Here is a 24,509-nt window from a genome sequence, read left to right as displayed (position 1 = left end):
AAACCAGGAAGGGGTCTGGGACGGACGTTGCATAAACTGGTTTGACCTAAATCAGTTAAGTCTGATACTGCATTCAACCAGGTTTATCTCAAACCTGTTTCAGCCAGTTTTAAACTGATTTACGTGCACTGAACATTTGTTCTGTTACAGGTTTAAACCAGTTTATGATCACTTAAACCTTTTTATGTATAATGTCTGTCCCTAGCCTTTATGTGATGAGATAAGTGATGATGGCTCCAGTATTGTTATTTCTAAAAGTCAAAACCAAAACAGTTCACTCCTTGTTCATACTGAAAAAAAACATTAGGAGATCCAGCAAACACTTAGAAACATTGGCTGCAAAATATCACACCACCTTCCCTGCTTCCAAAAAGTTTACAGATGCTGAGATACTTAATCACAGTCACATTTTGCAAAGATGATATTGCTTTTATTTCAGAGCATATATAAATCAATTAGAACCATCACATTGTCAAACTCAAAGACATCTTGTTAGATAGGATCAAGACAGAGTTTCCTGTACAAAAGCATTAGGTTGTATTTTTTCCACCTCATACGGCTACCCACACAATCCCTCAAAAAAAATGACCTGTAGGTATGTCAGAGGTGTATTTCTCTGACATACCAGGTATCAACTGACAGCAGCTTGGATGACTCAATGCCAGTCTGAACTGGTGTGGCACCTTCTGACTTTAATGCTTTATTTTCTATTCAGATACAAATAATCCAAATGTTTGCACAACACAAAAATGCATCTTTTGTACTGGAAGATCTGAAACAGGAACAATCCTTTCCTTGGATAACGTTAGGTAACAAGTGAGGACAGAGGGGCACCAATTATTTAATTCCATGATTTTGGGGTACTGAAGCTATAATAGTATTCTAAGAAATTTGTTAGTCCCACTATTGCTTCTCAAAGCAAAGAAATAGGAATTCTGCTCTTTTTTGCATTGTTAATGTTTTATAGATAATGTCAGTGGATCAGTTGCTCCTTGTAGGAAGGGCTGAGATACAATCATGAAATGCCTTCAACCTGTTGCAAAGGGCTCAGAAGGGAATAAAGGAAAAACTATTTACTCAAATATAAGATTACCTTGAATAAAAGATTACCCCAATAATTAGATTCCATATATGGAAAAAATAGAAATGTTATAATTTCCAGGTATGGGATCTGATTATTGGAGATTTGCCTTGAATTTTCCCCCTCCCACTGCTACAGCAGGGAAAATAAATCTGGGAGAATCAGCTAGCCCCCTTGTCCTCTGCCCCCCATAGCTTCTTCCCCCTGTAGTCCCTTCCCCCTCTCTTTACTGTCGGACCCTGCTTTCCCTGAGCACATTGAAATGAAGGGTAAATTTGAAAAAACTGACTTGGAAATAAATATGCCTATAGAAATTTGCCTATAAGGGTACCCATAGACTTAGTTCATCCAGAATTGATGCATTTTTTGCGAAACTGCTGCAAGCTTCAGCACAGGTACTCCATAAATACACTTCTAAGCAGCACTTTTGTACCTATTTATATATAGTACATATTATGCATGATGTTAGTCTAAAGCCAAAATGCTCATAATTTACCATATAGTTCATAGATTCATAGATTGTAGAGTCGGAAGGGACCACAATGGATCATTGTATCCGACCCCTTGCCACTGGCAGTAAAGAGGACCAAGGTCAGATGACCCCAGCCAGGTGACTATCACGCCTCCTCTTGAGGACCAAACTTTGGGGTAAAGCATCCACACCTGAGGACAGGAAGGCAATCCAGGTTTACCTTGACAGGCTCAAGAAATGGGCAGAGAAGAACCTAATGGCATTTAACACTGAAAAATTCAAGGTTCTCCACATTGGGAGGAAAAGCCCACAAATGCTTATAGGCTTGGCAGTGCTACATTGGCTAGCACTTCAGACGAAAGGGACTTGGGGGTCATGATTGACCACAAGATGAACATGAGCCTTCAGTGTGATGCTGCAGCTAGTAAAACAAGCAAAACGATGGCTTGCATCCATAGATGCTTCTCGAGAAAATCCCAGACCGTCATTCTCCCACTGTACTCGGCTTTGGTGAGGCCGCAGCTGGAGCACTGCATCCACTTTTGGGTTCCACAATTCAAAAAGGATGTGGAGAAGCTTCAGAGAGTCCAGAGGAGAGCCATGTGCATGATGAGAGGTCAGGAAAACAGACCTTACAATGAGAGGCTGAGAGCCATGGGACTCTTCAGCCTGTAAAAGCACAGGCTCAGGGGTGACCTGATGGCCACCTATAAGTTTATCAGGGGTGCTCATCAGGATCTGGGGGAATGTCTGTTCACCAGAGCACCCCAAGGGATGACAAGATCGAACCGTCACAAACTCCTCCAAAGCCATTTCAGGCTGAACATAAGGAAGAACTTCTTTACTGTCTGAGCCCCCAAGGTTTGGAATAGACTGCCACCAGAGGTGGTTCAAGCACCTACTTTGAACACCTTCAAGAGACATTTGGATGTCTATCTTGCTGGGATCCTATGACCCCTGTTGACTTCCTGCCCTTTGGGCGGGGGCTAGACTCAATGATCTTCTGAGGTCCCTTCCAGCCCTAATGTCTATGAATCTATGAAAACCTCCAAGTTGAAAGTTCAGTGGACTGGACCCCATCTGAATCAATATGGTGACCTCACAGCTCAGTATGTGTGTATACTCCAAATACTCCTCACAAAGAGCCATGTGCTAATTAGCTCCTCATTCATGACTGGAACCAGATGTTTTTGTCACAAGTCTTGGGATCCTCCAATAAATTGATGAGGTGCAGGGCAACTTGATTCAGGTCCATCTTATGGAGAGCAGATCCACACTAATAATATGTGACAGGCTGAGAGGAGGTGATGGGGGCCCCATTTGGTGGCATTTGACAGACATTTAAGTCTGGTGAAGAAACAGACATCATTGGAAATGGGAAAGAAAGGCACAGTTTAGCTGTGGGAGAGAAAAGGAAGTAAAAGTGTATGCAGTGTAGCGGCTCACCATGATCTGGAAAAGATTCGGCACTGAGGGGGACTGAGTGCAATGGGCAGTACCATAAGTCTATCTCAGATAGGTTGCACTAGTCTATTCTTGCAATGAGGGCCTTATCAATGCCTTAAAGGCAAAGAAAGGGATTGCCAGCCTGCTGGGGAGGTAAACAGTAGAAGAGAGAGGCCTGAAACTCAAAACTATAGGAGTGGTAGCACATAACCATGAGGTGGAAAAAGAAATGATGAGTGGGAAAGAAGGGCAAAGACAAATGGAGAGTGGACAAAAGTAGACAAACAGGGACAGAAATTGGTGAAAGGAAAGGCAGGAATGACAGCAAAAGCAGTGAATCACAGCAACGACAGAAATGCCAATAACAGGGGAAAGACAGGAGTGAAGGTGAGTAGGAGACAGAGCAGAGGCAGCAGGATAAGGGACCTTAGGTGAGAAGCAGGGAATGCCAGAGGTACAACAGCATGCTGGGCCACTGGCAGTGGCATAGTGGAAAGACATGGAAAATGAAAGGAGAGATGGCAGGGAAGATCAAAGCCTGCAGATAAAGGTAATATTAGTTGGCAACGAATGGATATAGAAACAATGATGAACAGATATGACTTTTTTGAAAAAATGTACTGCTTGAGATACTGGAGGTACAGGCAGAGCACCTAATCAGCTTGATCACCCTCCCAAACTGAAAAACCTACTGGAATGCAAAGTGTTATGAACATTTCAGGAAGAGATATGCAGAGGAATGTGGGAAGGTAGAATTAAAAAAGCTAAAAATTCATAGCAGGATAAAAGTCTAGTGAGAGGGCGATTCAAAGAGAAACATGGGTAGAGAAAGTGCAGGATAAATATGGTATCTGGATGGGGGCATGGCAGGCATGAGTAGTGTTAAAATTGTTAAAAGTGAATGAGTGGAGCCCATGTGGGCAGTGCCTCCCATCTGTGATCCAGTTAGGGCCAAACCAGGAATTTCATGTACCATGGGCAATCAAAACCATGAAGCAAGTGCAGAAAGGAGGGGCACCTGTCTGCACGTTGCCCTCACATAGTGTGTTTCAGGTGTGAAGGGAAGGGGCAGGGAGCAACAGAGTGCCAGGAGTCCCTAAAATGTACTAGCTGTGGGGAGTTGGGTTACTTACATCACAGGTGTGTCCCAATGCCTATGTCAGTAAGGTCAGACCCCTGAGGAACAGCATGAACCACAAAGGGACAACAGAGGAGCAAAGGAGAGTAAGAGTGAGGTAGAAATGGTGGAAGAGCTCCCCACAGGCAGGAGGAACAGAGAGACATCTGTAACTGAGGTGACTCAAGGGAGTGGGGAGCAGCAGATAGCCCAGGCATGCAGGTAGGGGAGGTGAAAAAAGAAGCAACCAAGCAAGCAGAAGAAATGGAGGTGGAGCAAGTAAAAGAGTTTTGGAGGTGAGGGACAGGAGAGTGGGGGGTGGGGAGAAAGAAAATTCAGGGGTTAAAAAAAATTAAGAACAGGATAAAGAGGGAGAAAAGTTGGAGTCAGAGCTGAAGAGCAGCTTCCCCCGCATTAACGCTGCTGAGCTCCAGTCTGGAGTGGAAAGTGGGAGGTGGGAGAGGCAAGAAAGTGGAAGGCTTCCTGTCTATTTGTAACACTCATACCGTGGGCCCCAAGGCCCACCTGGCTACCGAGTAACCCTGTGTGGGGCTAGTGAGTGAGTGGTATAACTAAATTCTTGGGACAATTAATAAAAAAAACAGGATAGGAGTGTTGTGTGGGTCAAAGGGTCAAAACATGAAAATAAGTACACCTGAGGGAGACACTGAGCAGAGTCCCCTGGGCTGCACCCATCGGTCCTCAAAGGCATCCAAGGACACTTCCCACTGATGCTGTGCCTGGAAATGTGCCCGGACAAGGGAGAGGAAAGCGGCCCCACAGATCCAGGCACCTTCCTGGCCAGAGCCTCCCTCCTGGTCAAGTACAGGGCCAGGAAGAGGTTACCCAGGAGGTCCTGGGATGGGGTTACCGAAAACAAAAAGATTGGGGGTGAAATTCAACCAGAACCTCAGGAGAAAGTTCTGGAAGTGGAGGGGCTGCAGCCTGGCGCACTCAAGGCGGAAGGTCTCCTGAGTGCAAAAGCAATTAAGCAGCTTGCAACAGCAACCAGCATGTGAGCAGGGGAGGGGATGGAGTTGACTATAGTAAGCAGCAGTACTGACAAACTTGAAAGGGAGCGGTACACTCAGTTAAAACAAGCACAACAGCACTGACAGTAATATCAGTTAATGTCAGGAGTGTCTTAACAAGGAAAAGATGGGAAAAGTTTTAACCATTGTTAAAACCATTAAGGACAGACAATCTTCCTACCAGAGCGTGGTTGGGGGCATGGGAGAGGGAGTATAAATGCTTTGAGAAAAAGTAGAGAAGATGGAGACCATTTTGGTGGTCAGGTACAAATGATAACAAAGCAGCATGTGTAGCAATACTTTTAAAAAAATCCAGACTAAAGCAGGTGGAAGATATCATCAGTGGCAGACTACAATGAATGATACTCTCAGTTGGGGGAGCAGAATTAGAAATTTTCAACGTATATGCACCGGAGTGGGAAGGAAGAAAGGCTCTAATCAGAAAACCAGTCAGAGGGAGACCACAGAAAATAGCTGGGGATTTCAATTGTATAATACAAGCAGGTGACAGAACAGGAAGGAGGTGGTGGAACATTAGACAGTTCATCCAGATTAACACAAATAATAAGAGTCACTAATAGATGTGTGGGCAGGGGAGAGAGCAGACCCCAGTGGAAAGAGGCAATCAAACACTGTATTTTTATCCAAAGAAATAGAGATAAGAAAAAAAGAAACCTTAAGCATGGCATTTAGTGATCACCAGATGCTGAAGGTGGAAATGCATTTTGGTAAGAAACCTAGAAGAGAGTCAGAGGGACAGATGGGAAGGGCAGGGAGTTTCAGGTGGTTACTGAGGTAATAGGGGTTGTTTTTTTTTAAAGAGAGGTTAATTGATATTCATGGGTTCTGTCTGAAGAAACGAAGTTCTGTAAGCAGCTCTTTTTGGGAAGTTGATGTACATTGTTTAAGGGTTTAATATACATAGTTGTAAGTTTTTGCTCTATAGTTGTTTTGCAATATGAAGGCTTGGTAAAACAAAGATGCTCACTATGTGAAGCTTTGTAAGTGAAGAGTCATAAGTGTGTTTTTAATAACATTTGGAATAATAATAACAAAGGTTCCCATCAGTATGTTTGCCCAATATGGGTCATGTGTAGTATAGTCAGCTCAGGGTTGGTTGCATTTAATCAACTTCATAGCTGGTTTCTATTACCAAAAACATGCTGCTTTTGGCAGCAGTTTAATGATAGACAATGTATTTAATGACGTTTCCTTGTATGGAAATATAAGACAAGGATTTCCCCCACACAAGCTGGTTGGAGGAAAAACCTCATCTTATATTTAAGTAAATATGGTACTAGACAATTTGCATTGTGAGTACTTTTAGACTCACGCAATAAGCAACCTATCTATTCTGCTGCCATAGAGACTGGTGATCATGATCAGTAATCCCAGTGTAAAACTCCTTGAGGGAGTTTTAGTTTGCTGCCCCTACAGCCATGGAGCGAAGCACTGGGCTCTGTGCAGCTCAGTGGCTCTGTAGGAAGCCCTGCAGGAAGCCCTGCAGGCAGCCTGGGAAAACAGGCTCCACCCAAGAAAAGCAGCAAGCCTGATCTTTTCTTTTTCCCCTTCCCTGGAGCCTGCCTACCTGAGCTGCGCAGGGGCCGCTGCTTCCCTCTGTGGCTGCGGTGCCCCCCAAGACCGCCCGAGCTGGGTGCCTGCGGGCAGGTGCTGCTGTGTGGGGGGCCCAGGGACCACTCCACCCACTGGCAGCTCACCCACCCTCCCTGCCAGAAAGGCAGGTAAGTCAATGGGGTGTGTACAAGACACAGGGATTTAATCGGCCATAAATTGAAGCGGTTCTTTTTAAAACCTACCGCTTCAATTTAGGGTCCCCATTTCATCTACACACCCTTACTTTCTTGAGGTCTGATTCTGTAAACTACTGAAAAACACTACCTGTAGGAGCTGCAGGAATTCAAGTGAAAATCAGGTGGTTTATTTCTGTGCCAAATACAGATTCTGTGTACAACAGGTTTGCAGATTTTAGCCGCTAAATCTGACACTTCCAGGAGTAAAAGCAGAACAGGTCTGGTTGTTCCCAGCTCCATGCCTTGGAAAACACTACAAGCCAGATCTGACTCCATCTATGAGCCTACATCCACCACAGCATCCAAGTACACCCAAGTACTTACTTAAGTCCCTGGAAGTCCACTAATCTCCTTTTGTAACAACATCTTACCCTTACCACCAGGCACACAAAAAGCAGCAGGGAAGAGGAAGAGGAGGAGGACCCACCTACCTTTTAATGGATTTTCAGGGCTGAGCAGGTAAAACAGAATCTCAATGAGGAACCTAAGTTCACTTGAAGTCCACTGTCTGCTAGTCTGGCAGCACTTTGCACTGACTGCGTAGTCATTTGTGTACATAATGGTACACGATAGTGGAGAAACAAGGTCCAATGTGTTTTACAGCAGTAGCAATGCATGCCAGTAGACAAAATCCCTTTCCAAAGAAAGTGATGCTATTATAAGAGCTTAGCTTTTGCTGTTTGTCAGCAATGACCAGTTATTGGTGATGCTGTAAGTCTGCTCTACTTACAGCATGCTGTTTGCTTATGATTATTAGTTTTACAGAACCAACAAAACATTTTTTCCTTACACAGCATTTGCTTTCCTGTAGTCAGCAAAATATGGAAAAGTGATGTAAACAAGAGAAAAAGTACAATGCTTTGAGAAATGCAATTTCTTTTGTAAATGCTGTACTCTGAGAGATTATGTCAAGTCACACTGCACCTCTTAAAAAGAAATAAAACTTAATATACAAAAGTCATATTGCTACAGCTATCACACTTGACGTACTAAGGGTCTGATAATATATGAAGTCCTGAGCATCTGCAATTCCCCCATCGGCCAAACAGGAGCTGAGGTTGCTCAGACATCACAGAATTGGGTCCTAAGATTACCAAAACAACAGAAGGGAGCAGATGTTTTCCATAGCCTGCAAGGAATATAGGCAGCAGCATGGGGTAGATGTTTCCCCTGCTAAAGTTAATGCTGCTCTCTCTTTCAAGGTCTAGGGAATGATATTCTCAAAACTAAAGCAACATTTAACCCTGCACGCAAATATTTAAAAGGCAGAAGCAAAACTATATTATAGAACTCACTGATAATAAGTAGACCCTCAAAACCAACTTCTTTTTAGAAACCTAGACAGTAGACCTGCAGTATGTGCACGTGGCAGTCCTGCAAAATAAAGTAAATTTCTATTACAATATACTTGGTTTCATATAAGTATTGGACTTGAGCTCTGATTTAAAAGCATAACATGATCCTGTTATGCAAAGGATTCGGCAACTTCTTCAATGCGTCTTCAACTTTATAACTAGGTCACAGCTCTGTGATATACTGACAGTCGACAGCCATGTCACATCTACAGGAGTGGTGGCTGCACAAGATGAAAGCATTTTCTATAACCTCTAACATGAGTACAGGTCTCCTATCATTCATTAAGGACCTGATAAAACTTCCCTTGAAATCAATGCAAGTTTTCCTAATGAGTTTAAAGGGAAGTTGAATTGAGGCCTAAGAGTTTAGGGCAATTTTTTCTTAATGCAGCTAGTAATTTTGAGGGCCTCTCTGTTTTGGTGTCCAACCAGAGTCATGTAAAAGAGGCCTCAAATTTCAGATCACACCAATTGTTAAATTGCTGGCATCAGGCCCTGTTAAGGTGTCTGAAAAGCTAGGCACGCAAAAACACTGGTTGGTATTTTAAAAAATGTTGTCCCTAACTTTTAAAAATGGGTGACTTGAAAAGCTGACCTTCTGGGGATACTGTAACTGCTCTTGTTTGTTCTTTGTTTGATGAATCCAAGAACTACCCCTAGCCGTCTCTACAGATCCAGTGTAATTTACAGTGTGCTGGAAAAATATTTATGATATACCAAACAGATAGAGAAATCTAAGAACAGCTCACAAGAAAATAAAATTTGTATGGTAAGTGTCAAAGAAAACATAGGCACTTCTGCTTCAAGAGTTATCAGTCTTTGATTATAGCGCCCGAGCTCCAAGGCATATTTGTTAAGGACAAAAATCCACGATAGCCCAGTTCATCTATGATAGAGGAAATATAGTTCTCAAATGTTTGTACATCAATCTGGCCTCCAAAAATTGCCCCAGCTGACAGCAGGAAACAAACAACCACCACTGAGAGCTGCGACAGCCCAAGTATACATGTTCCAAACATGCTTGAAGAAAGCTGTGGGATCTTCCATCAAGGCCTGCTGCTTGCTTTTCAACCAAACGGAAAAAAAAAAGTGTCAAGTGCAATTTGTCTTCAGGAAATATGTAATACATCTGCCTCTCTTTCTCTTTCCACCTTTTTTTTAATAGTAACTTACTTTCTTCACAATGCACTAAAGCTACTGGGCTACTGGGAATTTTAATTCTTGTCCAGTTTAATGTGGCAGTTGTCAAGAAAAATGTGTGCGAAAAGGCACTGTATTTAACTGATTTCCTCACCTTTGTCACATTCCTGTTTCTGCAGCAATCTATTGTCTCAGTAATATAATCTATATTAACACACACTTGGAAAAGATCTCTTAATAACAGTTTTTTTTTGGGGGGGGGGTTCAGTAGCAGCTGCCTTGATAAGAGTCAAAGCAAATCATCAGCAGGGCATCATATTTTCTGATGGTCTATGGAAGTCTGGGTACTGAAATAAGTTTCTGTAGTTCACCAGCTGTTCTTATACAGCAGACTAAGCCCATGGATGGTGGCTGGCAGTGGAGGGCAGGCTCATTGGTAGGAGCTGAGAGGACCAAACTTTCTGGAAGCCTGAGTAAATGAGACAAAAGTGAAATTTTCACAGCGGTCAAGTTTGACTTTTTTTGCCAGTTTTGGAACAACTCCCCTTAGGGAGCGGAGTCCCATCCTCTGCTCCTCATACCACACATTTCCCATGCCACTAATCTCCTTCCGGGCAGTCAGGTAGAAAGGAGACTTGGCTTCCATCTGGCTCGGTGGTCGGTGTATGTACATGTACTTATAGAGGAGGCAGTACGGGCAGAGCTTGTGCCCTTTGGAGTGCTCATGGTATATCTGGCCATAACACACTTTGTTCGAGCTCACCCTGTTCTCTCGCTTTACACTGTCTGTTCTGGCAAAAAATGGCCTGTTTTGTGAATCCTTGAGCAACTCAATATCACCAAACATTAAGTCTGCATGTTCCTGTAATGTTCTCATGTTCAGGTACTGGCTGTTGTATTTCACCACCGTGGACAGTAGGGCCATGGGATTATCATCACCCAAGCATCCTGTCCTCCACATCTCTTCTTCATCTGAAAGGGAGAAATAGACGATGTTGCGAGAGCGAGCACCAGACATCCCGGCCTTGCTGAGCACCCGGAGCTTCTCCTTGAGCTTCTTGGTGGAGGAGCTAAAGGTGCTGCTGGTGATGGAAAATCCCACACCAGCATTCTTCAGAATCCGGTCCAGCCCCCGACGTATAGCATGCAGGGAGGTAGCCAGAAAATCTGACCCATCTGTTTTCTTCACTGTGATGTAGAAGTCCTCAAGCAGTTCATTCAGCTTCATAGCTGGAATCTGGAACCAGAGAAACATGTATCATCACAATCCATACGTGATATACAGTTCATGTATTCACAGGTTTTGATTTGGATCCATATAACTCTGAACCTCAGTGGTGGTCAGCTCTAGGGTTTAGGTCTGAGTCATGATAGAAACAGGCTAACAATTAACTTTAGTTCCAGATCTGGGTCCAGACCCAAACTTCCCCAAAGTTTAGCAATGTTCACATCCAAGTTCAGGTCCACTTCTGTTCTATAGCCATCAAAGTAAACACGCTCTTCTGCACCATGAAACTCTCAAGGGCCTATTTTGTGGAGAGGTAAAATACTCATCATGCTTCCCCAAAAGATTATTACTGCATAACCTTGTAGTCTTAGAATGAGGCTGCATATCTGCAGTATTTCAATCTAGTTACTGTAACAATGCCAATAGGAAATGAGGCTGGATGGAGATAAAAGGGAATTTAAGATAAACTTTGCTATGGAGGATACCAAGGACATTACTTGGGAGAGATGAGACTCTGGCTGGTATTATGGGTCCAAAAGTAGTGGGAGGAGACAGATCTGATCCATTTGGATGTTGGGTGGCATGAGAGTTATCATGGAAAGTTTTCTTCTAGGACACAGAACCCATCTGCCCCTCCCCACCCCCAAAGTGAGTGGGAGCTGTACATCATTTGGGTTAGGATTCTGACCAGTATGAACATATGCTGATGCTTGAACAAGCATACCCCTTCTACTCTATACTTTTCCCTATTCAGTGCCAGCTGTGGAAACTTTCCATTTCTTGTTTCCACTGAGATATACTTACAGCCTCTATAAATCTCTTAATTAAAAGGAAAGCATCAAGCTGGTTATAATGAGCTTTTGCAATAACAGAAGAAGGGCTGTACAATACTGCCTCTGAGTCCCAGAACCTAGGAATTAAGGAACATTCCCAACCTTTATTTGCAATCACAAGCACTTATTTGCACTGCAGCAGGTCATGCTTGTTGTTTTAATTTGTTAACTTGCAGACATCGGTTGTGTTCCAGAGTTATCCTTTCTACATTCATATCACCAACACAGCTGCTTATTATACAAACAGTGGCAAAACCCAAAAGCAATAGCTTTCTTAATGTTGGAGCCTTCAAACCTTAAAATACCACATTCCCTGACATCACAGGGCAAAGCCGAGTGACCACTGTGTGGCATTCCAATGACTTCCCTGGAACTCACATGGCATTTCTGAAATCCTTAGCATGTACCACAAGCAAATTTCTCTCAAACAAAGGCAGCCTAAGATCTCATTATACCATAATGAAGGCACAGCTACTATAAGACAGGTTTTCTACCCAGGGGCAGATCTAGAGGGGATGCAGTCCCCCTTGCCCCCCCTCCCATGGGTGACTGGTGACTGGTGCCACCTTAGTCAGGGGGGCACATGCCCCCCCAGAGACAAGTCAGCAACCAGGAGAGGTGGTCCCCCACAACCAATCTGGCCACAGGAAGCAGCTCCTACTCCCTGGCCTGCGCTTGCAGGGGGGGCTCCCGCCTGCTCCCCCTGCCCATCACCTAACCAGCGAGTGCTGGCTGTCAGGGGGTGCACCAGCACTCTCAGGGGGTGTGCATGCACCCCCGTGCACTCCCTACATGTCACCACTGCCCTCCTCCCACTTGATTCCTGCCCTACTCAAAGTTTAAAACCAAATGCCCGGCGGCAGCAGCAGCATTTCTAGTCAAGCAACGGTAAGGGAATCAATTGACATCACAGCTCATTAGAATCTACCTGATTCCTTCTAAGCACTTCACTCCACAGGTGTTAACAACCCTCTCTCTTTTTTAATAGTCTGGATGTTCCACTAATCAAGCTAGCCTTTCTTTGGAAATTCTGCTGTCTGTTAGCTGCTCCTGATAATGTAGCTCCTATTCAACATCATTGCCACCTGTTTTTAACTCTGGTTAAAGAAACATTAACTCAGGTCTTGAAATAACTTTAAGTGAAGCATTGAATACACTACAGACATGCTCAAGAAGGCTAGATACTGTTTTATGAATCTGAAAGGGAGATATACATTTAATTCTAATGATTACAGGACTAACAAAAGTAAGCACTGTTTGATTATTTTTGCCTAGTTTGTTGTGTTTTTTATATATAATAGCAAAATTAATACACGTTTCCATAAAGGTGCATTTGTTTTTGCTTTGATTTGAAATAGAATAATATACCTCTTGCTCCCTAGCATAATAGTAAAGCATCTCATTTTTTTCTAACTGGAGAAAAATGTGCTGTGATGCATCATATCATCTACACCACCCTTTTTAAAATCCTACATCCACCCATGGTTGAACCTCATAACATCCCTGATGCTGCTTTAAAACTCCTCCCATGGTTCCATGGTTTTTATACTAGCTATAACATGGGTTTATTTTGTTTGTTTGTTTTCATTACGTCCCAGTATGAAACCACTCATATATATGATTGACATTCACAAATTCATATATTCATAAATGTTAGGGGCTGGAAGGGACCTTACAAGATCCAGCGCCCCTGCACTTGGGCAGGAAAGACTACTGGGATTAGATGACCCTAGCGAGGTGGGCATCAAGACACTTTTTGAAGATTGCTAGGGTAGGTGACTGTACTACTTCTGGGGGAAGTCTGTTCCAGACCCTAAGCTCTTGAATTGTAAAGAAGTTTTTCCTTCTGTCCAATCTGAAGCTATCTTCAATCTGTTTGTGCCCATTGTTTCTTGTCTTCCCCTGGGATGCCTTGGTGAACAGATGCTCACCCAGGCCCTGATGTACGCCACAACTTATAGGTTGCCACCTAGTCGCCCCTAAGTCTTCTTCTCCAGGATGAACAGTCCCATTTCTTTCAGCCTCTCCTCATATGCCCTGCTCTCCAGACATCTAATCATGTGTGTGGCCCTCCTTTGGGCCACCCACAAGCTTCTCAATATCCTTCCTGAAGTGCAGCACCCAGAACTGGATGCAGTACTCCAGCTGTGGTCTGACTAAGGCCCAGTAGAGTGGGAAGATGACATCCTTAGCCTTGCTTGAGATGCATTGGGAGATGCATGCCAGTGTTTGATTTACTCTGCCAGCTATGGCATTGCATTGGTGGCTCATTCATTCTGTGGTCATGGCCCCCAGGTCTCTTTCAGTTGTCATGCTGGCAAGCGTAGCACTGCTAAACCTGTAAGTGTGTTGTGGATTATTTTTCCCCAGATGGAGTACTTTACATTTCTCTGTGTTAAACATCAACAGGTTATGATCTGCTCACTTCGTGAGCTTGTCCAAGTCAGCCTGTATCACCAGCCTGTTCTTGAGTGTGACCACACTCCCCTATAATTTGGTATCATCCATGAACTTTGTCATTAAATATGGGAGGATTCTTCTGGGCTTACATTTAAGCCCATGCCTCTGTGCTTTGCTGGACTGGGCCTTTGGGGTAGGTGCAAAATGTATTTAGGTACCTAACACTTGTTCAGGTATCTAAACGTCCATTGAATTTAAAAAATAGGAGGCACGTGCCTAAATGCCTTTTTGGATTTGGCCCCTAGTGTTGAGAAATAAAATCAGCACAAGAAATCTGCCTCTGTCCTGACACATTAGGGGGCAGAACAGGGCAAAATGGGACACAACCAGAGCTTTCTGTATGCAGCCATACTCTCTGGCTAGTGAATCAGCCTTCTAGATGTAAAGAGAAGTTGCAGGCTCATGCCAAGAAACTAGCTGGCCCTGGGATGAAATAGGATCATATTTCCACCTTCAGCCAGCCCTGCCTTTCCCATTCAAGCAGTAGGTTGATGCAAAGAGGGGACCTGTGTCTAATAGTTTAATCAAGTCTTTTGAAAAGTGCTTGCTTACCTTTGTGATGTCCATGTAGTCCTTGAGTCCTTTCGTCATGCACCAATATCTCCACACATTAAGAGCATAAAGGGTGGCCTTTGTAGTGTTTGGGCTCACAGCACTGATACACAGGTACTTGAGGTCATCATCAAAGTTAAAGACAGGAAATTTGTTGAGCTTAGTCGAGTATGCTACAAGACAAACAAACAAGGGATGAAAATAATTTAGCCTGACTGACCTCTTTGATTAATTCAGGCTTCAGCAACTTGGAATTGCTAACAGAGCATGTGGAATATTGAAAAATGTAGTCACTGTAATAGAGAAGTCCCATGAAGCCATTAAATGCACATTTATTGGACCTTGAGAAAAAAAAATAATGTTTCCAGTATGGTATCTATATGAGATAGTCCTAAAGTTAAAACATATTTTGCCAAACATGGTTAATGATCTGGATGGAGTAATGCAGAACCTATTGCTTTCCAGAGGTGGGGAGAACTGATGACCCTTCGTTGGGTCAGGGAGGAGGAAAGCAACATGGAAAAACAATTGGGTCAAAGGCTGTGCTATATGAATCATCTCAGAGCTAGAAACAGAAATGCTTTGTCACATATATGACCCAGTTTAGGGCTGCACTCACCTTCTGCAGTCACAGATAGCTGTGCAAATAGATCTGAATTCTCTGCCCACTCCCCCTATGGGGCTTCACACCTATTTTTCACTCACTAAAAGGCAGTACAGAATCAGGCCCAAAACAGGTAGGCATGAGAGATGTCATGAGCCAAAAAGGATAGCAAAGATACTCAATACTTGTTTCTAAATTTCTCCTCAGCATTATAGGAGGAAACTGAAAGGTGCAGATTGATGAAGGACCATCTTATGGATATTCAGACACTTAATATCGCTTATGAAAGAGTAATACATTTTTATGATCGCACTATAATTTTATTACTTCCACTATACTTTACATGTACATTTTATGGGCCTGAAGCCAGTAAATTCAACAGCCCAGGGCATGTAAGCCCCAGTAGGCTGCTCTTATTTGCGCACGAAGCTGGTGGCAGGTGAAGGGAATAGGAGCCACACTCAGGTAGTGAGCACAAAAAGAATGAGAGCTCCAGGACCAGCACCACAAACCTCCTCAGACATCCCATCCTCAATAGAAGTAGGTCCACAGTGGGCATGTGAACTGGGAACAACTGCACATCTGAAATGGGGTGAGAAATGAGTAGAAGAAGAAAAGAAGGTCCCAGACTCCTTAAATAACAATCGGTGCCTATACATGTGTGGGGAGGCTGCTCTGATGTGCAGTAATTACAGCTTGCTGGAACAGACTCAATTAATCTAATTAGCTTGAGTCATGCTAATTAGCATGCTCCAACCAGGCCCCGTATCTCATGTATCAGCATCCCTGCATTTCAGAACGGCAGCAGGAGTGTTTTAACTAAAACTCATTCGATGAGCTTTAGTTAAAGCACTCCTGCTGCCATTTTGAAGCATGTGGACACTGATACACAAGATGCTGCAGGCACTTTAATTAGAGCAGCTCTCAGAGTCACTCTTATTAAAGTGCCCACCCCTGAAGCATGTGTAAAACCCCCCAGTGAGACCATAATAAGTGCATATGCACGGGGGAGCCTCTTCCTTTTCATTTCTCATGGGACAGATTAATCAAGTTCAGGTCTGCTTCCTGATTGACAATGGACCATAATCTACACTGAACCATTTATATTTTCATAAAATCATAGGGCATCTTTACATGTGCTCCAGGGTGGAGGGAAGGAAGTTTTAATTAGAGTGGCTCTTGTATTCCATGTTCCTTGCTTCAAAAAGCTTTAATTAAAGTGCCCCTGCCATCATTTTGAAATGCGAGATGCTTAATACATATGATGCCAAGGCTTCTGGAGTATTCCAATTCGAATGCATCAGAGCAAGCATCAGATGTGTATATATAACTGAATTACTAAAAGAAGGGTGTTAAGAAGCAACTGGCAAGGCTTTGTTGAGGGTAGATCATGCCTGACCAATCTGTGGGGAAATGTGGGCACATCAGAGGATAGGGTAAAGATCCAGGACAACCTTGACAGACTGGATTTATAGGCTGACCAGAATCAGATGAGTTTTAACAGGGAGATGTGCAAGGTTCTTCATCTGGGTAGGAAGACCCTTCACCATAACTATAGGATGGGTGGTGGTCCACTGGCTGACACAACATTTGAATGGGACCTCGGGGTCATAATAAACCAGAAGATGAACATGAGCCAACAGTGCAATGAGGTTGCCAGAAGGACAAAAAGAACTCTGGCTTGCATCACCTGATGTGTTGCCAATAGATCCAGGGAGGTGCTTCTACCTCTCTATTCAGCGTTGGTGAGACCACAGCTGGAGTACTGTGTCCAGTTCTGGGCACCGCACTTCAAGAAGGATGTGGGTAAGCTGGAGAGGGTACAAAGAAGGGCCACCCATGTGATTAGGGGCCTGGAGGATAGGCCCTATAAGAAAAGACTCCGGGAATGGCCTGTTCAGTCTCAGTAAGAGAAGGCTGAGAGGTGACTTGATAGCTGCCTACCAGTATGTCAGGGATGAGCATCAAGATCTGCGGGAGTGGCTCTTTAGGAAGGTACCTCAGAGGAGGATGAGGACAAATGGGCATAAACTAATAGAAAGGAAAATCAGGGTGGACACAAGAAAACACTTTCTCTGAAAAGGTCACCAGAATCTGGAATACAACCCCAGCAGAGGTGGTGCAGTCACCCTCCTTGGAGGTGTTCAAGGTGAGACTGGACAAGCACTTTGTTGACCTCGTCTGAGCCCAATAACTTCCTGCCCATGGCAGGGGACTGGATTCTATGATATGTTCCCAAAAGAAGGGCTGGAAAGGACTTCCAGAGGTCATCTAGAGCACTCCCCTGCCTGAGACAGGATCATCCCTATCCAAACTATCCCATACAAACCATAATTTAAACTCTACATCAGACTACCATCAAGCCTGACACAACACAGACCTCACACCCTAACCTGCCGTAGGTAAAGCAGGGGAACCACAGCAGCCAATGTCCTGCTGTGAAATGCTGTCAATATATAATCATGGTAGAGGTCCATGCCCCCTACTATAGAGGAAGGAAAAAACCCTCACAGTCCATACCAATCTGACTATGAGGTAAAAACATTTCCTGACCCTAAATATGGTGATGAGGCTGACTGAGCAGATGGGCAAGACGCTTTAGCCAAGAACCTCTGGCTTTGGTCCCTGCAGCAGCATTGGCACACCCCAGTCAAAGTCCCTAGCCTTGACTGTAGCCAGCACTCAATGCTTCTAGGAAGGCTTAAAAATACCCCAATATGTAGTAGAAAAGTGGGGGAGTACAGAAACAGACAGCAAAGGTCAGAAGCATGGAAAATACCCGTAATAGAACATAGGCATAGCTACAGATATCCACCCTAAACTTAGGTTGCTGCAACTGTGTCCTCCTCTCTGCAGCAAGAGAGAAAAGGTGTCTTTTTCCTTCTTTATGGCAGCCCTTCAAGTACTCGAAGGCTGCTATCATGGGCCCCTTAAGCACATTTTCCACAAGCTGATCATGCTTAGCTCCTTTAGCCTCGCCTCATATGACTTGCTTTCCAAGGCCTTGATCATCTTTGTTGCCCACCTCTGGGCCCTTTCTAACTTCTCCACATCCTTTTTAAAATGTGGAGCCCAGAACTGTACATAGTAGTTCAGATGTGGCCTAACCAGTACTGAGTACAGAAGCACTATCCCCTCCCATGTCTTACACCTGATGCTTCTGTTGATGCACCCCAAAACCACATTCACCTTTTGTGTGGCTGCATCACACTGCATACTCATATTGAGTCTGTGATCTACCAAGACTCCCAAGTCCTTTTCCATAGTGCTGCCATCCAGCCAGGTGTCACCTACATTATATCTGTACCTTTGATCATTCCTTCTGAGGTGTACCACCTTGCGTATGTCTGCACTGAACCTTCCCTACTAACAAACGATCTGCCAGGAAAGGACCTACTTCTTTATCACTAGCCCCCTCTTACCTGACCACCAGAGATAGTCCTGTGATCTTTCTCCTGGGAACAGTCTGTACTTGGGTGGCCAAATATCACTTCTAGGTGCCTACATAAAATATATTTTTATCTTCAGGATCTATGTGAACATCAGGTTGGATGCGAGTGGAACTACTGATAGGCCATTTATTGAAACACACTTAACAGACTTGTGGTGAAATATCTGAAAGCACTCTGTGCCAGTCTAACTCCATTCCCACTGGAAGTCAGTGATAAATCCCAGCTTTCACAGATTGCCAAAATACACAGTGGTTTCATGAAGGATTTAAATATCTCCTGAAGGATCTCAAAAACTAAACAAATCAGCCACAACTTGCAGTGGACTGAGACAATCAACATGTGTTCCGAGGAGGTTTTGAAGATAAGACTATTGCTGCAACTTTATCCATTTTTGTAGTATCCAGAATATGAAGGAACCAAAACACCCTACATAAGTGTTTGCTGAATATGCACTTCCTGCAAAACCTAACTCCATGTACACACTTCTTTTTCTCTCAGGTTCGTGGCAGTTTCCAAACCAGGGATTCCCAAAATGTGGCTCAAGGACCAGATGTGGTCTGCAAGCCCCTCTGATGCAGCCTGTCATCCAGGATTGCCCCTTTGAAATTGTCCTTCAGGGGCAAAATTTTAGGAACCTGTTTTCTAGACCACAGAATGCAGTGACAGTAGAGAGCTCGCAACCTATTTAGAGGTTAAATACTACTGAATTTCTACGTATTACATCTATATAACAAACAAATAAACAACACCTGAAGACATAGGGATTTTTCTCCTTTTGATCTGAAAGCAGACCTTGAAGCCATTGTATTTTTTTTCTAAACAGGGTTTGCTCTCAGTTTGGAGCATGCGGTTTGGAAGGTAGGATTATGTTTTCCTCACTTTGCCCAATAGCTTGGGTATTAGTCTCCTTGACTACCAATTTCATAGGCTAAAAACGGTTGCACTTGTTGAATTACTACATAGAAAACAGTTACAAGAAATCAGGACACTGACAGTAATGTCACTAGTGATACAGTAGCTAGGACTCTCTTCTCTGAAAGTCTGTGGGCAATGCTTTACTGCACAGTAGGCTAATCTACTGCACAGTAAGGCATCACCATGCAGCTGTCAGCAGCTACTGTGCAGTAAATTAGGCTAATGTGCAGTTTTCTACTACCTGTAAATACAGATAGTAGATTAACTGCAGGTGCTGACCAGGGGCAATTTGCTTGCAGTCAGCCCTGGCAGTGGGGGGCCCACTGCTAAACCCTGATGTGGGGAGAGCTGTGCTAGCTGCAGGGGCAGCTGTCTCCCCACCAGGTTGGGATGCCTCTCCAGGCCACATAGGGATTGGGTCCCAAACCAATCCCCACATGGCTGGGATGCAACACCCCTGGCTGCCAGGACAGCTCTTCACCCCAGTGTGGAGATTGGGACTAGCCGCATGTCCCCTGCCAGCCTTGAGCTGGCACCCAAGGGAGCCTGGTGCTCCCCCTGGCTGCTGCAGTGGGGCAAAGCAGGGCAGGACCATCCCTGGTCTCAACTGCTTCCATTAGGAATAAATTTGGTCCCAAGCAGACACACATGTAGACCCCTTCTGGCGCACAGTTTACTCCCCTTATTTTAATTCCAACAATCAGAACAATCTAGCACAGCAGGACACTACTGGAAAGGACTGAAGCCTGGAATCAACAATGCACTTAAGCAGATGTTTAACTTAAACGTAAGTCTTCCTGTCTGTATTCATCAAGGGACACTGAAGAGACTTCCACTGACTTCAGTGGCTTCAGAGCAAATGTCTTAAGCATATGCTGTAACTTAAAAACTTGCTTAAATCTCATGGAAATTGCTGAAGTTAAGCACTTGCTTAACTGCTGTCTTCTTTTTACAATCAACCATCATGTCTTTTTACACCACTGGGTATCTCCAGTGGTGTAAAAAGACATGAAGTCAGTTGATTTTTATTTCTACACATATTGCCAAATCATCCTTGCTAGAGCCATCCTCACATCCTATTCACATCAGTGTATTTATGTATTTGCAAGACTATACCACACTTGTTCATCAGTCAACAGATGAATCAAGCTCTTGTTGCATAAAATTATATAGGAAAACATGGTAGAATGCATGAGGAACTGCTTTATTCACTGACAGAAGTCTATAGCTATGACATGGTTGATTGGGTAGACTCCTTCCCTACTTCAGACTTGTCAGATAAAATTTGTAAAAGCACCTATGTGATTTAGGAGTTTAAGTTCCATGTTTCTGATATGTTCTTGGCCAGGTCTATACGTGCCCAGCCCACCCACGCTTCATGCATGCCCCAGCCCAGAAATTGGGCAGCATTTTGAAAATGTGAACCTTTCCAATTTGGGTTGAATCTTGTTATGTCACTCTAACAAGAACAATACTTCTTAAAGAACCTTCTTAAAGAACCTCATATTGGAAATATACCAGTCCAGGAAGCAAACCAACTTGCCAACTTTCTAGAAGGCAGACAATAAATATTGTGTATTATCATTTTTAAAAGTGATATTTTTTATTGCCTGCCAAACACACCTGCCTGCTCCAGGCCCACGGAGCAAATAAGGCAGTATCTAGGTCCCATATTAGTTCTAAATATGAGTCCTGAAGTATGGTTATTTTCCACTTCATCCTGGGTAAAGGCATTACATCTTTTGTGGTTTAGAGGAGGAAGCAAGCAAAGTTTTGCCAGGATTGTTATTAAGAAACCATCAAAACTGAGAGATCCTACATTTGATTTATTTTAAAATCTTCAAGTTCTTCCCAATTCCTAGGATTAAGACTAGGTTTGCGGTTTTCCTCCAAAAGGAAAGCTGTGTTATTGGGAGCCATGGATCAGGATGTACTAGTCTCACGGATATAAACTGGAGTTCCATGCATAGAGTAAGAGGTATTAGTTATCTCGGTCTATAATCTGAAAATATTTCCTTAGGTGACTCGGCATAAGCAGGCAGAAGGCAGGGTAGATTTAAACCTTATAGGGCACATCTACATGTGCAATTAATGCAACTGAATATACTCCAACTCAATTTGAGCCACAATAAACTAGTCCTGACATCACCATCTACATGTGGGTTTTAGTGCACTAATTTACTGTGCTGCTGGATATGACCTTTATCAGACAGGACTATTTGGCAGTGCAGTAAATTAGTCTACTGCACCCTAATTACTGCACACATGTAGACGGTGACCTTTTACTGCACAGTAAAGCATCTCACATAGACCTGCCCAGTCACTCACTAAATCAAATGTGCAATAAGCATCTGTAAGCAGTGGCTTACTTCATCAGATCATGCTTATTAAAGCTTATGCATTGCCTATTTACAGTAGTTAGCCTACAGGAAGCAATCATTCTGCTTGACTTCAGGCTAACGGGACTAACTACCTCTCCCTACGTAAATGGACCAGGGACATGCTTTCTGTTTTTTTCATAGAGAGTGTAGATATATGCAACTACTACCCATTCATCCCCAATATATGTTGAAACCACTAGCAGGCAACACTGCTGTTTGTGAAGAACAAGTATTTTAAACTGGTAGGAGTGAAAACATTTTCAGATAATGTCTTATCCAAAACTGTCTGGTTATATTGGGCTGAGCAGACAAGGCCAATGAACGAACCGTTTTACTTTCTGTGTGGCAATTGCATGGCAAGGTGATGGGCATGAGATACAGATCAGATCAAAATATTGACATGATCCCACCTACTTTCAGAAATGATCTGTGCCTCTGCTCTTCCACTGGCATGATGACTGGGGGTTTTGCCATATTGTTACCATTAACTATAACTGAGATTAAATTTGGCAAAACAAAAGCATGTATTGCTCTCAGGCAGATGTTGGTTTAGCACACTGCAGAACCAGATGCAGGATTACTGCTCCACAACAACTCAAGGGGAAGGGGAGTGTTTATAATGCAAACACTTGGGACAAGGTTGTGGCCATCCCTCAGGAAGTGTACCTGTTAGGGACCAAAGAGACTGGTACCTATATGACAGGAAGTCATGGTCTTGGTCCTTATGCACCTGGAATAAAGCTTTGTTGAACAGTTCTGCAAATATAGCAGAGCAGACAGGGCCTTTCTAAATTCAAATAAATAATCAGCACAGGTGCATGTTTTTGAAAGGAGCTCTCAAGCAGCTGCAACACATGACATGACATGAGAGTGCAAAGAGAGAGGCTTGTATATACAGCAAGAGATAATGTGCCAGTAGATGGCACTCATGAATTTGCAACAAAGACCTGAGGTTTGGAGGGGGATAAGTAAGACTTATTTTTCTGCAATGCAAATTGCTTCTATGCAGCATTCTAACCACATTCAGTTGTCACCCAGCAGCCAATACACCACAGCTCAGCTTTAAGGGCCCTTTCCAAAAGCATCCTAAGACAAGTGTTTCAGACATTACATATTGCAAAAGCTCCTTCCCAATATGAAGACCACCATCTTGTGCCAACCGTCTCATAGCTATTCACCTTTCCTTCCTGACACTTCGGACCTTCATTTGTCTTTTGAGATTGTGAATTCTAATTATGGGTTTTTGTCACTGTACAACCTTCTTTACATCTTATGGTTTTATTTCCCACCACCATGTGTTTTATTAGATGTTTTCCATGAAAAAAGAAAAAAACCAAACAAACTAGAAGACTATGCCAAAAAATGTTCATATTTTATGTTCCCCATATTGCTAAGCCAAGTTTTAGTGTCCCACCACAATTCCAACCTCTACTGCTGGTGCTTGGACTCTACCTGGAAATGCTCATACCCTGTTGGGGCCTATACTGCGATTTCTCCATAGCTATACAAAGGAGAGTGGCAACCAGTTTCTGTCACATCCACTCCTTGGTGCTCGTGTCAGGTATCTCACAGAATTTGACTCTAGAGTGCGGTTATATGAAAACAGAGTGATTTGAACATTGGTATATGGTCTATTTGCACATTAACATTCCAAAGTATTCTCCCAAACTGCTTCAAGCAACCTTGCATTGCTAATAGTTAGTGTTAGAATACAGAAAACCACTGGATTACTCTTAGGAGAAGTCCTACATATCTTTCCAGGGACAGCTGCCAAGTTCCACTTGTTCTTTGGCATAAATTTTAAAGTAAACCATCAACTAATTTCAAATCCCACTTTGCTGTTGTGCAGGCTCCCGTCTCCTGAACACATTTAAATAGGCATCCTGCCATCATACCCCTAAGCTACTTCTGCATGAATTAAAATGATATCATTTGTAAACAGGGTCTAGATAATGAAATTTCATTAAAAGCACAACAAGGAAATGTGATCTTTGTGCAGTCAAGAGATAAAGCAAAGCTTATGCAATAAACTCAGGGTGAATTATTGGTCGATGCATTGGAGACTTAGTCTGGAAAACAGGTGACATGGCTTTATGGTAGGCTGTGTGCAATGGTGGCACACACTATCATGGGGTTGGACAACCCCCCTTCATGGCACAAGGAGGAGGGGATAAATTACATCCGTTTCACTGCCTGCAGGAGCAATGATGCTCAGATGGTGAAAAGCTGAAGTAAATGAGTTTCATCACAAGAGGCCTGGTCCTTTCTTTGGCTTAGTCCTGGACTCACTTCAGAGCTTATAAAATAAACATAACCAATCCACCCTTAAAGCACCCCACAGTCGCACTATATTTAGAAGTGTTTTCATGGCCTTGGTTAGAGGAACATCACAGCAATCCTGCAAATTACCAGCAAGGGTACACCCCATTTAGTCATACTTACCAAATTTCAGGGATCTGATGTAGAAAAGACTGTGGAAAAGCCTCCTTTCCCATCCCACACTCATTCAACGACCCCACCGTCACCCTTCCTCCATCTCAGACCTGTTGCTGGTAGCAACCTCCCTGCATGGACCCAGAACAGGATGCCCTTGCACAGTTAGGAGTTGTGATTAGTTATTTTGCTTTCATC

At 43.5% G+C, this 24,509-nt stretch overlaps 1 protein-coding gene across 2 annotated transcripts in view; it reads right to left on the bottom strand.

Moving 5' to 3' along the window:
• Window positions 1-425: 425 nt before the first annotated feature.
• KIAA1958 (KIAA1958 ortholog) overlaps window positions 426-24,509 on the bottom strand; it is a 188,932-nt gene continuing 164,848 nt past the window's right edge. Inside the window, exons 3-4 of one of the 2 annotated variants that reach the window (XM_090038861.1) lie at window positions 14,527-14,699; window positions 426-10,690 (exon numbers count right to left, since the gene is read on the bottom strand). In XM_090038861.1, the coding sequence (XP_089894987.1) occupies window positions 9,884-10,690; window positions 14,527-14,699 (980 nt within the window). In that variant the 3' untranslated portion in view covers window positions 426-9,883. Of the gene's footprint in view, window positions 10,691-14,526; window positions 14,700-24,509 lie in introns of those variants that run through there. The other variant, XM_090038858.1, reaches the window with a different exon arrangement.

The sequence above is a fragment of the Crocodylus siamensis genome, chromosome 3 (assembly GCF_052110815.1).
Source record: "Crocodylus siamensis isolate JL-2025a chromosome 3, ASM5211081v1, whole genome shotgun sequence".
Taxonomy (NCBI): Eukaryota; Metazoa; Chordata; order Crocodylia; family Crocodylidae; genus Crocodylus; species Crocodylus siamensis.
The sequence above is the reverse complement of the archived record's forward strand: the minus strand, read 5'-3'. Positions and strand labels throughout refer to the sequence as shown.